Source organism: Nicotiana attenuata, unplaced genomic scaffold, assembly GCF_001879085.1.
Source record: "Nicotiana attenuata strain UT unplaced genomic scaffold, NIATTr2, whole genome shotgun sequence".
NCBI classification, from domain to species: Eukaryota; Viridiplantae; Streptophyta; class Magnoliopsida; order Solanales; family Solanaceae; genus Nicotiana; species Nicotiana attenuata.
In genome coordinates this window covers 829,200-845,163 of record NW_017670311.1, presented here as the reverse complement: position 1 = coordinate 845,163, position 15,964 = coordinate 829,200, and the positions used below count along the sequence as shown (strand labels likewise).

The following is a 15,964-nucleotide window of genomic DNA, read 5'->3' as shown; positions in this document are numbered from 1 at the left end:
TCAGTCGCCGGAGCAAGTTCCTTCTTCATCCTTGAGTGCAAAAATGCACAACCCAGTTCGTTTTTGCCACAGAAGAGAACGAATGCTTTGATGGGTCACTGTATTTGAAGGGATAAACAACTGGGTTTGAGCAATCTTGGAATAAAGAGGAAGAATTTGTTGGGCTGTTACGAAGAGTAAATTGAGGTTGTATTCATGGAGAAAAACTGGCGTTGAGAGAGAGGATGGAGAAAAATGAAAGAATGAGAGAGAAAGATAATACAAAGCATATTTTATGGCTTAAGGGTAGGAGGTGACCATAAATAGATATTTGGCTATAAAAATCAAAAGGTAGCTATGAAATATAATTTTTTAAAAGGGTAATTATTTAAAATAAATAAGGTATAACCTTTGCTACAGGAGGTAAAAATTCCTAAAATTTATAAACAAACTGTTGAAAACAAAATTTGAAAAATATTTATGGCCAAACGAGTGAAGTGACCGTAACAAATTTCGATTGAGAGGCTGAATAGTCAAAACATCTTACTAAGTCACGCCATGAAATCATAACCTAAGACGCTCTTACTGGCTTCCATAATTTCATGCATACTTCTTGTTCGTGGCGCTTTTCCATATGTTACCAATTACAAGAAAGAAAGTGCTAAAGGATTGATGATTACAACATGAGAGATTTCAATTGAAATGAAATCTGATCATTTCAAGGCTCGAGAAGAATAGAGGTATAGGCCACCAGAAGTGGATTCAATTCTATTGAGATTGTTGCCTATAAGGATCCACCTTATAAATGCTTACAGCAACATAACTTAGAATTATGGACTTCCTTTTCTTGATGACTTCAACTCATGAGCTTCCAAGGTCCAATGATGAATAAAAATTGTTTAAATATATACTGTCGCTAGTATTTGGTTCTATTAGGACCGAACAGTAGAAGCTTCAGCTTCTGCTCTTTGGTTTGACACCGAGTTGATGTCTGAACTATTCACAGATGAATCTATTTCTAATGTTGCCATCTCCAATTTGGGCACTACTGGAGGTCTTGTTCTTCGTGTTACGGTCATATTTAATCCTTCCGTAGTGTGGATTGTAGCCCCAGTTGTCATTTTAACCTGCAGAGAAGTTGATTATCCTAAATAATTTCTTGAGTAGGTAAAATAAAAATCGTATCCTTTAAGTTCATCCAGGTGTAATAAGTACAGAAACTCACAATATGTCAGTAAAATAAATCTATCATTTACCAAAAGGAAATGACAAAAATTAAGAGAGGACATCATAACTTACAGGAGGAGCTCCAATAGCCATTTGAAAATCAAATCGTCGGACAAGCATTGCAACTGCCACTACATTCTGAAATTAGATAAAAAGTTTTTGAGAGGTAGTTCTGAAGATGCTATAAGAATATTAAGGAGAAGCTAAATGCAGTCATATCAAGCAACCTCACTTAGATATAATTGAAAACCCTTGTCCCACAACTGCAGTCTACTAGTTGAAGGATTACCTCAAATGTGGCAAACATGTCTCCAACACATTTTCTTGGTCCTCCACCAAAGGGCAGATAACTGATAGAATGGAGTGGAAAGAGTTTTTTTAGCTTATGTATATTTCAAGCTTTAAACCGAAAAACTACTAGGATAATTTCACATGTAAAGCATACAATATATTAGCTCAACATGGAAATAAACAGAAATATTTTGATATGACCTGGAAGTTGTTCATACATGTCTCCAGGAGGATGTGGATGAAATGAATTCTATGCAATCTTATCCAGAATGAGCACAAGTGAGGAAACTTGCTAAATTGCTTGGTTGTGCAAATATTGAATGAAAATCTACCTTTCACTTCTACAAGGCACCAACACTTCCAGTCCATATGTTTGTTACTTGTTTTAGTAAAGGATATGAAAACTAACCCAGACCTAAAGCAAACTTTCTTTCCTTTCTCGATATTATATTCTTATCATGTGCCCTCATCCATAAGCTTCCTTTTATTAAAAAGAATATAGACCGATGGTAAGAAAAAAAAGAGCACGGCTTTGTGAATTACTCATGGCTAGTTCATTTGTAGATTGTATTGCTTGCTACCAACTACATTGTTGAAGATACTTACTCTGATGTACCTAATAGCCTCTGAATAGACGCAAATGACTCGCTTGAATAGAATAATTGCTAGCTCTGACAGATTAAATAAACTGGTAGCATCTAAAGCAAGAAAATAGCAATTGAATTTTGTCAGATTACAGCATTGCTAGGAGCCTGGAATAGTCTATACACCTCGCAAACCATTTGTTCTGTTAATACTTCATTATCTCAATTTACCACACTTACTTTCCGCCTTCATCTGCGACATCTTCACACTTGTTTCCCCTACAAATTCAAACTAACACTACTCTATATTACTTGTCTACTTATCTATTATCAGTACTTTTATTTCAACTGTTTTAAAAAATATATATAATATTACTGAACTTTCTTTTTCTTACCCTCTGGAAAATGGTAGATGAATATAGATCTCTGCAAAAATAGAGGCTAAGTAGGATAAAAATCAAAATCATAACATATATTGCGCAGACTCTCCAAAATACTGCCGCACCCGTGTCGGATTCTCCAAAAATACACTGCTTTTGGAGAATCCGACACGCATCCCATGACATTTTCGGGGAGTCCGAGCAACATAGATCATAACCTAGCATGTCTCAATGTTAGCATCAAAACGTAGTAAGGAGTTTGAAACTGGGATAAGAGCATCGTCAAGAGGTCTATAGGTGCAAACACAAACTTGATAAATGAAAAATGGCTAATTATGCGAGTCATATTTTCAGTTTCAACTTTAGATTTACAATGATATTCCAACAAGTTGCATTTAACAACTGTTATCTGACATGAAGTTGAAACTGATTTTACATATTAAGAGTGCTACGTGGCAGGAATCAAATATCAGTTAGTGAACACCACATTTTTCAAAGTCAAGATTCTTCAAAATAACTGAAAAAGTACTGTGCAGATCCTCATCAACGAGTAAATTTTCCAACGGAGTGATATTTCCCCCTAAAAGTAACCACCTCGTGGTAGTTATTATACAATAGGGAAGAAGAAAAATGAAATATAGAGGACAAATAAATAAATCTCGAGTAGGGAATGAAAGGACATCTATCTCATTATTGCTTAATGACTTGAGATTGATCAACTACCTTCTAGAATAATATAATATATACTCCTATTTATTTAATATATTCTTTTTATAACCGTGGTGTCGAGTCCAGCTCGCACCTTGACTAATTACACGGGGTACCTTTACCTCCCAAGTCCCACCAACACAGGTACCAGGTAACTTTGTCCACCAAGGCTTGGACAGAAGAAATCACCACGTGATTTTTCATCCAATGGGATTTAAACCGAGACTTCATGGTTCTCAACCCACTTTATTGACCACTACACCACAACCTTACACAACAAGTACCCAATAAACAATAATTCATTTGAGAAAAGAGTGTTAACTTAACCTATGTTTTAGGCATACATATTTTCCAACTATTATCATTTAACTGTATTGCAAACTCTGTTCCACCCATCATTGCCCTGCCACGTAAACTGAAGGGAGAATCTAAATGTAAAAATATATCTCATAGTCAATTTTGTTTCCCCAAGCACATTACTCCAAATGGTGAAAGAGAAACCATATTTAACACGGCTGACATCCACAAGCTCACAATATTGATGGCAAACATAGAGTTGCTGAGCCTAGAATAGAATTGCCTCTGATCAAGTCATTTGCAATGGTAATTCATTTTTAAACAAAATAAGGCAAAAACATTCTGATTAAAATTAACATGCACTACAAGAATGAGTAGTTCTTTTCCTAAAAACACAGGCACAAATTTAAGCTACTCTTTTTATTTTGCATAAACTTAGTTACTAAAGGTAGCAAGAAATTAAAAAATTTATAATATATCAAAAGAGAGTGGCTAATAACCTGAGTTTTCCAAAAGTTACATTATAGATGCTGATAAGCTGAAAACTGCAATACCTGTAATTTTGGTTTGTCTCATTTGGGTTAGGTCCATCTAAAGGCCACCTCTCAGGATTAAATTTATCAGCTTCTTCCCAATGATTGGGGCACCGATGCAAGTTCCAAACAGAAATGAAAATGTCTTCACCCCTGTGGAAGTGCTAAATAATTTCAGAAATATGATGACTGAAAAATGATGTCAGAGAAACCTAAACCAACACATAGTCCCAGAGATCTAGACAGATGATAAAGGCCATACGCTAAATATGGTGCAGATGTAAGTTAATCTTTTAAGGTTTATGATGATAAGACCTCAGTTGATCACTAGGCATGTTACCCATGCCAAACCCGAACTACTGGAAACTTACAAATGCTAATAGAAGCCTATGATCAATCTGTTAATAAAATAACTACTACGTTACAATTTCCTTTATGGTATCTTCAAATGAATGGTGCAGTATGCAAAAACTCAATCACTTATCTTAGTGTTTCTAATTCAGCTTTTTCAAGATAATCAGTGAACCAAAGCCAATTAAGTGAATGACCACGATCGATCATGAACACTCTTTGCCTATACCATTTTCCACTTTGCCCTTGCAGAATGTTCAAGGCAGAAAGAAAAGAATATAATATGCATGGTGAAGGCTTCCGTTTTCGATGTTAAGATACTGTTATGAGAAGGGAAGACATTATAGTACTAAGTCAGACGAGAGAGAAGTCTGTCAAATTTATTGCCAAACTACAGAACAAGTTTAAAGAACATAGCTGACAAAATGACGCCAATATACTACTATCCCGATATTGATGGTGCAAATGTTTCTGCAAACAATGAACACCTGTTTCTTTCTTTCTCGGAGCAGGATAGGACTTATCTGAGGTATTCACTTATTTCAGCATCTCTACACCCTAGGCATAGAAGACACACCAATTTTTGTAGTAAGCTCAATGGTATTATTCAAGTTGGAAAAGCCAATCAGTTGATTTTCATTATCTAACAGCATACATCTGGCATGCTAAAAGCAGCCTCAAATTTTTATCCCTTTGTTTCTAATATTTCTGTTAGAAGGGAAGGAGAGATGCATTTTCAGAGTCTCCAAAGATTGTATACACTCATGGTGCAAATTTATCCTAAATTTAATTTAGCATGCATGAGAGGTTTGTGCAGAATGCTTCTCAAACAGATTTCAGGATAACCTTTTTATTGGGTAACCTCCAAGTACGTCCTCATCAATAGAACGACGAATCAAGACGGGTGGCTGTGGGTATAGTCTTAAAGACTGCAAAATGAAAAGAAGTATTACACAAAGGAAACAGTTGTGAGCACAAGGATTTATGCTTACAGGTAACATTCTTCTCACTTCATTAATCACACGAGTTGTGTATCTGAGTTTCTTTAGATCTTCAATGGTTGGAAACCTATCACCCAGAACTGAATCGACCTGAAAGTAACAATAAATACACTAAATATGATATACAAGTAGCTGCTTTCAATAAAAGCTGATTTAATTATATTTTATTTTAACCTACCTCATCTTGAAGTTTGGCCATGACACTAGGTTCCTGCAGTTATTTAGGATTGAAACGAAGGTCAAAGACTATAAGGAAGAACTTAAATACTACCTATTGAAATAAGATCTCCTTTCTCATATCACAAATAAACCATAATTTCCAAAGGTTCAACCATGAGAAAAACTTAAGATCTTGCAAGTATGGATGTTGAGTAAAACACGACATACTCAAAACACGACATGTAGACAATCTTAATTGACACTAAAACATCTATTGTGTGCATATTCTTTTTGAAGGAAAAGGCTTCACATAGAACTGAAAAACATCTGCATAGGTTATCTGAACTCCATATTCTCAAGCTTCTAGTAATTGATTGTCATTCTATTTTATGAAAGCTGTACGCACATAAGACGACATACTTCCGATTAGTTTGTATATGCACATGTTACTGTTACTGACAGAAAGTCTAAATGAAAAGGAAAACCGAAAAAGGAAGGAACCTTCTACCCCTAAAAGGCAGCTGAAAGAAGGATGTTAAATACTTATGCTTCTACCTGAACTTGAAAGGGGTAGACTAACCTTGGACAACAGATAAAAGGTCCAAGTGAGCACTGCTGCAGATGTCTCGTGTCCAGCAATAAGCATTGTCATGAGGTCGTCACGGAGTTGCTTGCTTGACACCTACAACTTAGGGCATGAGAATTTTCCCAACCAAATATTTGAGCAGTATAAATGCATTCAAGACACCGATATGTCATACCTCATCACCAGATGCTAACAGGAAATGGAGGATGCTAGGATCTTTTTCGTTCATGTATTCCTCGTGAAACTGTAACTCTTCTTCGTCTACCATCCTCTGAAATGCATTTGTAGATACACACGATTCAGAACAAAATTACAAGCAAAAGATCAAGCAAAATCAATTTTAATACGTCTCAGAAAGGCACTGACAACATAGGAAAAAGAGTTAAAATACTTGCATGTGAGTACTCACCCAAAGCAGCATCTCTTTCAAAATTTCTATTTGCAATAAAGTCTGCAGTGTATTTCCTAATGGCTTGGTTCTGGTGCTTAAGCAGTCGTCTCTTTTGCCTTTATTTCTTGACTCTATCACTGTTTCTTATTATTAGAAGAGGAAAAATACATCTTTTTTGCTAAGATCATACATCTTACTAGGAATAGTTGGACAAGCTATTCTCAAACAAAATTGAGAAGACATCAATTGGACAAAGCCTTTGAATCATACTGCAGGTCAGTTAAGAAGATATAACAAACTAGCCATGGAGCTTTGCAGTATTAGAAAGGGGACCACTCTGTCCTAGTCTAGAAAAAACCCACACATCCACTTCAATAAAGCCACTATGCTATTTCAGTTATAGGACATGTTCACAGATTACCACTTTTTGTTGATTCTTAGTTTGTATATGCTGGATTTCATCCTGAATCATACCAACTCATGCCATATTCAAGCATGTTATTGTCCTTAATTATTACTAAGGTAAGTTTTTTGAAATTTATAACATAAACGCTACTACAAGTTATGAGAAACAGCGAAAGGAGAAAAAACTAATAAATTTGCAGTACTAGGATTGTTAGGATCTCAGAATCCCACTTGTGATCCTATAAGATCCTTACTGATCCTGTTCCAATCTAACCACCTTTGACATATGCGATCTGTTCTCATCCTTTGTATCTGGTGTGATAGAATAACTTACACATAGGAGTTTCCTAATGGGTTCTACAAATAGCATAATACTTTCTTCTATTATTGGACAATATATCTAATATCCTAACACACTGCTTCAAATTCAATGTGGAGAAGTCACCTTGAGTTTACACATTAGCATTGTAGCATAGGTCCTATCCAGTGATGTTGATTAACATGCAGCTCTTATGTCAGAATAGTGCCTGAACAATGGCAGGAACAGTGGCTAGAATTGTATTGACATAATGGTCGGACAGTGACCACTCAAAAAGTGGTAGGAACAGTCATGAGAAGAGTGGTCAGATGGTCATTGTCATAGTGATGGAACTGTGTCGGAAGAGTCACGAAAAACAGGTGTAATGAGGTCAGAGCGATCACTTGACTAAAGCGCAAAGCTGACAGAAACGCACTGCCTAGGAACAGTGACAGAAAGAGAAGTCGTGGCACCGGAACAGCCATTGGAAAGAGTCATGGAGTCACCAGAACGAACACTGAAAAGAGATTGGAGTACTGAAACTAGGAAGAAGAATGAAAATTTTGGCCGATGGAGCAGCTGTAGTAAGTCATTACCAAGATCATACCATGTGAGAAAATAAGAGAAGACATTGGGAGAATGTTTTAGACAAGTACAATATCTAGGAGCTGTTATAGATAATTTGTACAATACATGTAATATTTTTTTTCTCTAATCTCACATTCAAACGTCCTACCAGTCCAATAGTTGGGTTGTCGAATTGCATGAACCTCTGAGACTTGCAATCTCATTGACGCGGCTCAAAAGTTATTCTTCAAAAACAGCAAAAGGCTAGGGGTTTCTTTTACGGAAATGCCCTTTTCTAGTAGGTCTGCATAATGCTTCATCTCAAGTCTACGTAACAAACTAACTGGTTATTTTTTTTGATCAGGCAAACTAACTGGTTATTTTTATCATCCAAACAACAATTAAATTTGTAAAGCAAGTAGTTCAGATTGATCTCTGAACCAAATAACTATATTACCTTACATAGAGCAATCAAATCATCCAAGGTGTCATTAATCAACTTTAGAGCTGTGTTGACCTTTTTTAGCTTAGGAGAGATATCTTTCCAGATAGGTATCTCCCAAACTGGAATTGGTGCAACACTGCGATCTTCTGCTTCTCTAAGCACTGTATATACAGCCTGAACAAGACAAAGAATCACAAGCGCAGGCACGATCAAGGCTTTTAACAATAAGTAAAACTAGCAATAGCTGCAACAGAATAGACTAAACAAATAAAATAACTTAAGAAAAATGTAGTACCTCCACAATACCAGTGTCTACTGTTAACGAGTCGAAATCATAATTAAATACAGCTTTGCCAATGATGTCTAATGTTAGACGGGAAAATAGTGATTCCATCTCAACGTCTTCTCCATCAGATGCAGCAGCATCAAGCTTTTTGCACAACCTGTCGGTTGCTTGACCAAATAAGCCAATCATAGCTGCTACATACTACAATCAGCAATGGAAAATGATAACAAGAGTAAAATTTTAGAAGAATTTGTCCTTCTTAATACTACACAAATAGATGAATAGATAACTAAAAAAAATTGAATTAGCTCAACAGATATCAGTAGGACACCAACTAACATTAACAAATAGTAATATAATAAGTAAGCCACAAGAAGCAGTACAATTGCATTGTTACCTTTTGATGCAATGCTGGTACAATAGCGCGCCGCCTGACGCGCCAAATTTCTCCATCTGCAGGTATAAGTCCCTTTCCCATCACAAAGTCCAATATTTCAGCTAGGATACCCTGGACGTGGAGAAGGCAGAAGAAATCATCTTAGGAATTGTGAGTTGATTATTCTTTCCTTCACTTTCACATTTCGACAAACTAATAGATACAGGTTGCAAGCTGCTTTACCTTAGAATAAGCCTTTGAATTATCTTTCAGTATGTGTTTGGCAATTGAAGGATCAGAAACTATTAAGAAAGACTGCACAACAAGGTCAAATCATCAAAAGATCATTCAGAGGAGGTCTAATTTACCTTTAAGCTTTCAAATGATTTTTAAATGCACTGCTGAAGAAAAAAAGTACATCTTCATGAAAATGAACAAACCTTGGGACCGAAGGTCAAACGAAAAATTCCACCATAAGTAAGAAAAAGCTCATAAAGTGGGATGAAGAAAGCCTCATTCCGAACAGCGCTAATAGATCCTTTTGCCTCTGGAATGCGAGGATAATCACCCAGCCATTGAGAGAAGAACTGAAAGAACTCCTTAGGCACACCCAACTTAGACAAACCATTTTTGACCAGTGATGGGAATCTAGTCCACAGAAGAAAAAGAGCTCAAATTTAACAACAGAAGAAACCATAATAACTTCAATTGCCTATTATTCATGTTAGAAATAGAAATATGTTGCGTCACAAGAACGCATCAAATCAAGTAGATAGTTTAAGTTCACGATTAATACAACAACTATTACATATCCAGTGTAATTCCACAAGTGCGGCCCAGGGAGAGTATAGAGTACGCAACCTTACCCCTACCTTGTGCAGGTAGTGAGGCTATTTCTGATAAACCCTCGGCTCAAAGCAAGCATGCATAATCACAACAGTATAGAGAAACGATATGCAGTAGTGAAAAAGTCAAAGGAGTAGTAACAACAACAAGATAATAGTAAAATCGAAACACAGCATTGTCAGATAGTAATAGAAATCTAACAATATGGGAGTACGAGAATAACACTATCACTGTTGGGATGAAAGCAAAGACGCTCGACTCCTTACTATGCTTCTACCCTGATTCTCGACCTCCACACTCTCCTATCAAGGGTCATGTCCTCGGTAAACTGAAGATGCACCATGTCTTGCCTAATCACATTTTTCCCAATATTTCTTCGGCCTACCTCGACCTCTCCTCAAACCCACCATAGTCAATCTCTTACATCTCCTCACTGGGGTATCATACATCTCCTCTCTACATGCCCGAACCATCTCAACCTTGTTTCTCGCAACTTGCCACCACCGAGGCCATGCCTACCTTGCCCCGGATATCCTCATTTCTAACCATATCACTCATAGTATGCCCACACATTCATCTCAACATCCTTATCTTTGCCACTTTCATCTTCTGGACACGAGAGTTCTTGACTGCCCAACATTCCGTCCAACAGAACATATTCGATCTAACCACCATTATGTAAAACCTACCTTTAAGTAGTGGTGGCACGTTCTTATCACACAAGATACTAGTGTTAGGACCCGATAGGTCATTTTGAGTTCTAGCTTTAATTTTCATGATCCGAGACCTCCCGCAACTTCATTTGACATTTCTTGGTTTGCGTACGTGGTCCGTGTTGCTTTTCGAAAAGCTTTTATGTGAAATTTTGAAGAAAATGAAAATTTTTACTAAACATTTTGACTCCAGATTTCTGTGATATTTTTAGTCTATGCTACATGGTATTTATCATATCTATTTCATACTATCACGGTTTCTTATTATTATTATTATTATTATTATTTATGTTTTGATTTAAATTTTAAAACTGGTTAAGTAATTAGCTAACGTTGGCTTGTCTAGCAAGTGAAATGTTAGATTCCATCACGACCCCGAGGTTGGAATTTCGGATCGTGACAAATAGATGCTAGCTTCCATTTCATCCACCCCGCTCCAATACGATGTGATATCCTCGTCGATCTCCCCATTGCCTTTTATCCCAACTTTCTTTTCTATTCAAACGAAAAAAATAGCTTTTCCGCTTTCTCACAATTTCCCTTCCTTTTTCTACCCTTCCATTCTTTCCAAACAAAAGGTAAAATTCCAATGAGAATAAACTACCACTAAATTTTACTATATTATACAACATTGATTGAAAGAACTTCCTTCATGCTTTAAATTCAAAATGTACTTTCTTTACACAAATTTTAAAATTTTACACTAATTACTCTAGGAGTGTGACACAATCCAGGAGGTCAGAACCAGAGGCCGATCTAGGATTTCTAGCACATGGGTGCACTACAAAAAAATGTATCAAGTTGGAATTGATCCCTATACCTCTTGGTAAATAACTCAACCTTCAACCAAGTGCACCATTCAACCTTCTTTGAACATGGGTGCCACCAGTTAATATTATACCAATTTTAGAAAAAATATATACATAAAATATCTAATTATACGGAGAGACCATGGGTTCACATGCCCCATAATTACACGTATAAATCAGCCCCTGGTCGGAACTAGCCTCCTAAAAAATGTAAGGTAAGACTGCATACATACACCCAACGTGGTTCAGACCTTCACTGGACCCACGCATAGCTGTAATTTAGTGCACCGAGCTAACTTTTTTTAAATTACTCGAGGATGTTCTCATTATTAGATTTGATTTCAAAACTTTAAATATAAAGTGACAAAATTGCTTAAAGGATATGCAAAACCACTATAAACCATACAGAGATTATCCACTACAGTAAAGCAGAGAAAAAGACCAAAAAAAAGAAATTCTTTCAGAAGTGTAAGTGAAGATACCCAGTTTGTTCAACAGTGAACTCGCCAGAAGCAATACGAGCAGATAATTCAGCTCTCCGTTTTTCTTCTAGAAGCTTCTCCACAGTCTTAACTCCCTCGTTTACTGACTCTGGCTCTCTTCCATTTGAAGAATTACACCTAATTGTGCAGCAATACCCATAATTCCCTAATTAAGAGGAAAATAATAACATATTAACGATTTTTTTCTACCTAAAAATGGGAAAATGGAATAGCTTAATGATGATACCATTGAACTTAGGAGAAGTAGTGGGTCGGAATCTGGAAAGTGTTGTTTTGTGAAGGGAGTGAGTTGGGAATTGAAGAAGTGGAACAGAAGCTGCCATGAAAATGTTGATAATGGAGAGTGAAGTTTGTGCTGTTAAAAAGGCAACCGCTAAAAGGAATCTTATTTGGATAGTTAGCTTTGGCTTATGGACCGTTTTGGTGTAAAGATACTCCCAGCCGTCCTAAAGTATCTTCGTTTTGGTTAAGGCCAACTAACTAAGGATTGGAAAATTTGGACTACCCAATGTTTGGTAGGAGGTTAAATTTTCCGAGGGATTTTGTCATTATTTGCTCCGAATTCATATAAATTTAGACCATGTGTTGGAACAGGGAAAGGAGAAGTAAAAATTGATAGATAATTGTAAGATGACTTTTCAAATTCTCTTTTATTTTTCAAGGGATATACTGGTCTTGCATTTCTCTTGCACTGTTTACCCTAAAAACGGATAACAATTGAATTTATATTGTGATTTTAAGGTGATTTTACTTGGCACAAACTGAGCAAAAACGTAAATTGATATTGAAATTGACACTAAATAGGAATTGAAGCAAACCAAATGAATCAAGTAGCCTTGGCCCTCGAATTTGATCACCCTTGAACCAAGTGAAAATTCAGTTGATACAAGAACAAAGTAACAGAATGTTGAAAGCTTAAGAGAAAAGTAGTATATTGCTTTATGTAACATGAATATGATGTCCTTCATAAATATCAGACCCCCTTTATATAGTAGGGGAGTCCTACCCTTAATACAATCCTAAATATGGTAGGAAATCCATGATTAGCTCATTAATCGGCCTCTTCTTGATACATGCCAAGATTTCCGCCGTGATCCTCGCCCGATCGCGGATATCTCGTCTTTCCGTTATTTGACTCGGCAGGCTCCCCTCGGTCTTGCTCGATCTCTACCCCGCTCGATCTCGATCTAGGCTGGTCTTGATCTCGATCGGTCCCTGAGTCACGAGCTTGGCCATCTACTTTGTGTCTTGGTCCGGTATGGCATGGGGTCGAACCCTGGCCTGTCACCCCCCGGTATTGATTAATCATAAAAAGGGGCAAGCCCGATTTTGACTGTATACCGATAATCCCCTCATTTTTTGGAGAGTAATGACAAGAAACGACTTAAGCCCTCGATCTTCACCGTGACGTAAGCAACAGAGGTAACCGAAACGTCTCGGCAGTACAGTTTCCCAGGCATTTAATGCGTGCTGGTCGGCGATCGGCCACTACCGGATTGAACAGTCATCTTAAACCTATAAATGCATCTTTCTTCTTTTGCCCAAACTTTACTTTTAAATTTTCTTTGCTCTCATCCTCAAAATCGTTTGCCTTCCTCAGAGCTTTGTATTTTCAGATCTGCTTGTTTTATCTTAAAGTACCAAGCGGTCCTCCTCAGTTCCCATTCTTCTTCGTTCATAAAAGCAAAAATGGCTAAGACTTCAAAAACCATTGCACAAAAGGAGACTGCTTCATCGTCACGACCGGCCGGTGAGGAATCGGTGGCGGAGCTACGCCCTGAAGAGTTTTTTCCTAGAGGATGTGTCCTCGATTCTGATTTCAAGGTTGAAAACACTTCCTTAGTGCCGGGCCGATGCGAGCCGGTATCGAGGTACATATGCTCGACAACCGAAAAACTCCCCTCCCAGGTTAAAAAAGATTGTATCTGGGATAAAAAAATTTGTGGTCGTTCCTGCTCCAGAAGAATCAATCACCACCCACGTGGAAGGGTTCTTAAGTGTTTACACTTACCCCTTCACGTTGGGTCCCTTGGATCCGATTATCATAGATTTCTGCAAGAAATACGAGGTGACCCTCGTAGATTCATCCCTCTTTCTGGAGGATAGTGATACTACTTCGTTTCTTCAAGCAAAGTCGATGGGCTTCCCTTCACCCTCGACCACCTCATCCGCCTATATAGCCCCCGACTCTATCGAGGAGGGCTAATAAAGCTTCAACATTGGGCGACCAGGGCACCTTTCTCGAGCATAGACAAGGACAAAGACCAGGGCTGGATGGGCCGATTTGTTCGAGTGAAGACCTCGGACTTGATCCCGGCCGAGAGTATGCCATTTCATGAGAAATGGAATATGAAGCGTAAGTATAATTCCGTCCTCAATTTCTGTTTGTTGCCTTCGTTTGTTCGCCCTTTCTCATCAGTGTTTTACTTGATACAGCCGTTTCCTGGATGCCGGGTGCGGTTCCCAATCTCGAGGATTGGGTAATGAGCTTAATATCGTAATCGACACATGCTAATCTCACATGGCGTGATTTGGCGAAGGGTCGATGAGAGGCTTGTAGTCATGGTAAATTTTTCTTCTTAACTTAATGATTTAACCACTGTTCCAATATTTTTCTGAACTTACTCATTTCTCTTCTTTTGTAGGTCTCGGGAAGGAGGTGATGATGAGGCCCCCGTCTGGTGATGAAGAAATCCTGCCCCCACCATCTGTCTCGAAGCCGGCGAAGGAGAAGAAAAGGAAGAGGTTTTCGACTTCCACGAACTCTGAGGGGCAGAAATCCAAAAAGAAAACTACCCGTAAACCCAAGGGGAACATTATCCCTTTAAGTTTGGAGTCTGTCCAATGGCTGAGGGGCGAGGCCTAAGAAGAAGAAGAAGAAGAAAACTCTGGGTTGGTGGCCCGTGTGCAAGCTGGCACCGAGATTCAAGGAATAATTGAGCCGGTGGGGGCTGAGGCTGCTCCGCCTCGACTTGATGAGACTGAGGGGAAGGCTTTGGCTGAAGTCCTCGAGCCAGAAAGAACTGAATACGCTTCGCCTCGAGGTGATAAGGCTACCGAGGAGGCGGTTGATGCTGGTGTAGAAATTGGGCTCGAGGCTTCCCGAGATGAAGGCGCCTCAAATGAGTCACTTGGGGTGATAAATATCGAGGGTTCTCCTTCGTTTCCTTTGTTTACTGAGTCAATGATCAAGGAGGCTCAGGCGGTGGAGACTAGCCATGGTGAAGAGGTCCATGAAGCAGAAGACCCTTTCCGTGGTTATTTCGTCAGAGTGGAGGATGCCACCGGCCTGGGTGATTTGGAAGTACCGAGGAAGAGCTCGAGCGAGGCTTTCTCGATCCTTAAACTGATCAATCAATTTCCAGCTCCAAGTGTCGATCCCGGGCGCAAGCGATCAACCGCCATCTCGGTCCCGGAGGATGCTCGGGTCCTTTCTGCCCCCGTAGGGGTGGCTAGCTACCTTTGGTGTTTGGTAACCGAGGAGGACCAGGCTAAGATGGATGAAGTGGAGATGCCCTACTTGTTCAATGAAGCTCAACGGGCGTTGAATCGGGTACCCTTAAATATCTTTGACAATTCCGAGTTCTGCACTTATACTTTTTTATATAATTTTCTTTTTCGTGTTTTGTAGGCTTCAGTGCTTTATCATGAGGCCTTCCACCGATCCCGAGATGAGTTGAACCGGTATGAGGCCGAGATCTGGCGGCTCACCCAGAAAAAGGATACCTTCAAACTTCTTAGTGAGCAAAGAGAAATGGAGGTTAAGAGCCTTCGAGCTGATTTAGAGATAGCTCAAAAGAGCATGCCAATCTAGTCGAGCAGGTAAACAGAATCTTTGAAGTTACTGAAGGCGAATCGAGCATAGTGACTAATGATTTGAACCCGCAGGTCCAACAAAAGATTGACATAATCGGGCAGCTTCGTGAAGAGGTAGAAGATGTAAAGACTGAGGCCGAAGAATGGAAAAAGCACATGGATCGTTTGGCCTCAGAAAAGGAGACTGCCCGGGCCGAGCTGGCCTCGGCTAAAATCCAACTTTGAAGTATAAAAGAGAAAACCTTAGTACAAGCCAAAAAAATTGAGGAGCTCCAGTCCCAGTTGGGTTTAACAATTTCCGATCAGGAGAAGCTGGTCACAGAGCTCAAATCGGCCAAATCGGAGGTCAAAGCGACCAAGGCCAATGCCGATGCAGTGGTGGCTATCTATCCGGCCGATGCTGAAGCTGCTCA

At 38.7% G+C, this 15,964-nt stretch overlaps 1 protein-coding gene across 1 annotated transcript; it reads right to left on the bottom strand.

The window, feature by feature from the left end:
• Nucleotides 1–477: 477 nt before the first annotated feature.
• Nucleotides 478–12,228, bottom strand: LOC109237636 (protein LUTEIN DEFICIENT 5, chloroplastic). Its single transcript, XM_019403960.1, has 16 exons — nucleotides 11,962–12,228; nucleotides 11,715–11,880; nucleotides 9,305–9,512; nucleotides 9,108–9,179; nucleotides 8,886–8,996; nucleotides 8,498–8,689; nucleotides 8,215–8,376; nucleotides 6,272–6,367; nucleotides 6,091–6,192; nucleotides 5,530–5,562; nucleotides 5,361–5,441; nucleotides 5,197–5,279; nucleotides 4,021–4,152; nucleotides 1,496–1,556; nucleotides 1,279–1,344; nucleotides 478–1,106 (listed from the first exon to the last, which is right to left on the bottom strand). Exons 1-16 carry the CDS (start codon nucleotides 12,056–12,058, stop codon nucleotides 912–914), a joined length of 1,857 nt encoding a protein of 618 aa, XP_019259505.1. The 5' UTR covers nucleotides 12,059–12,228; the 3' UTR covers nucleotides 478–911.
• Nucleotides 12,229–15,964: the final 3,736 nt, after the last annotated feature.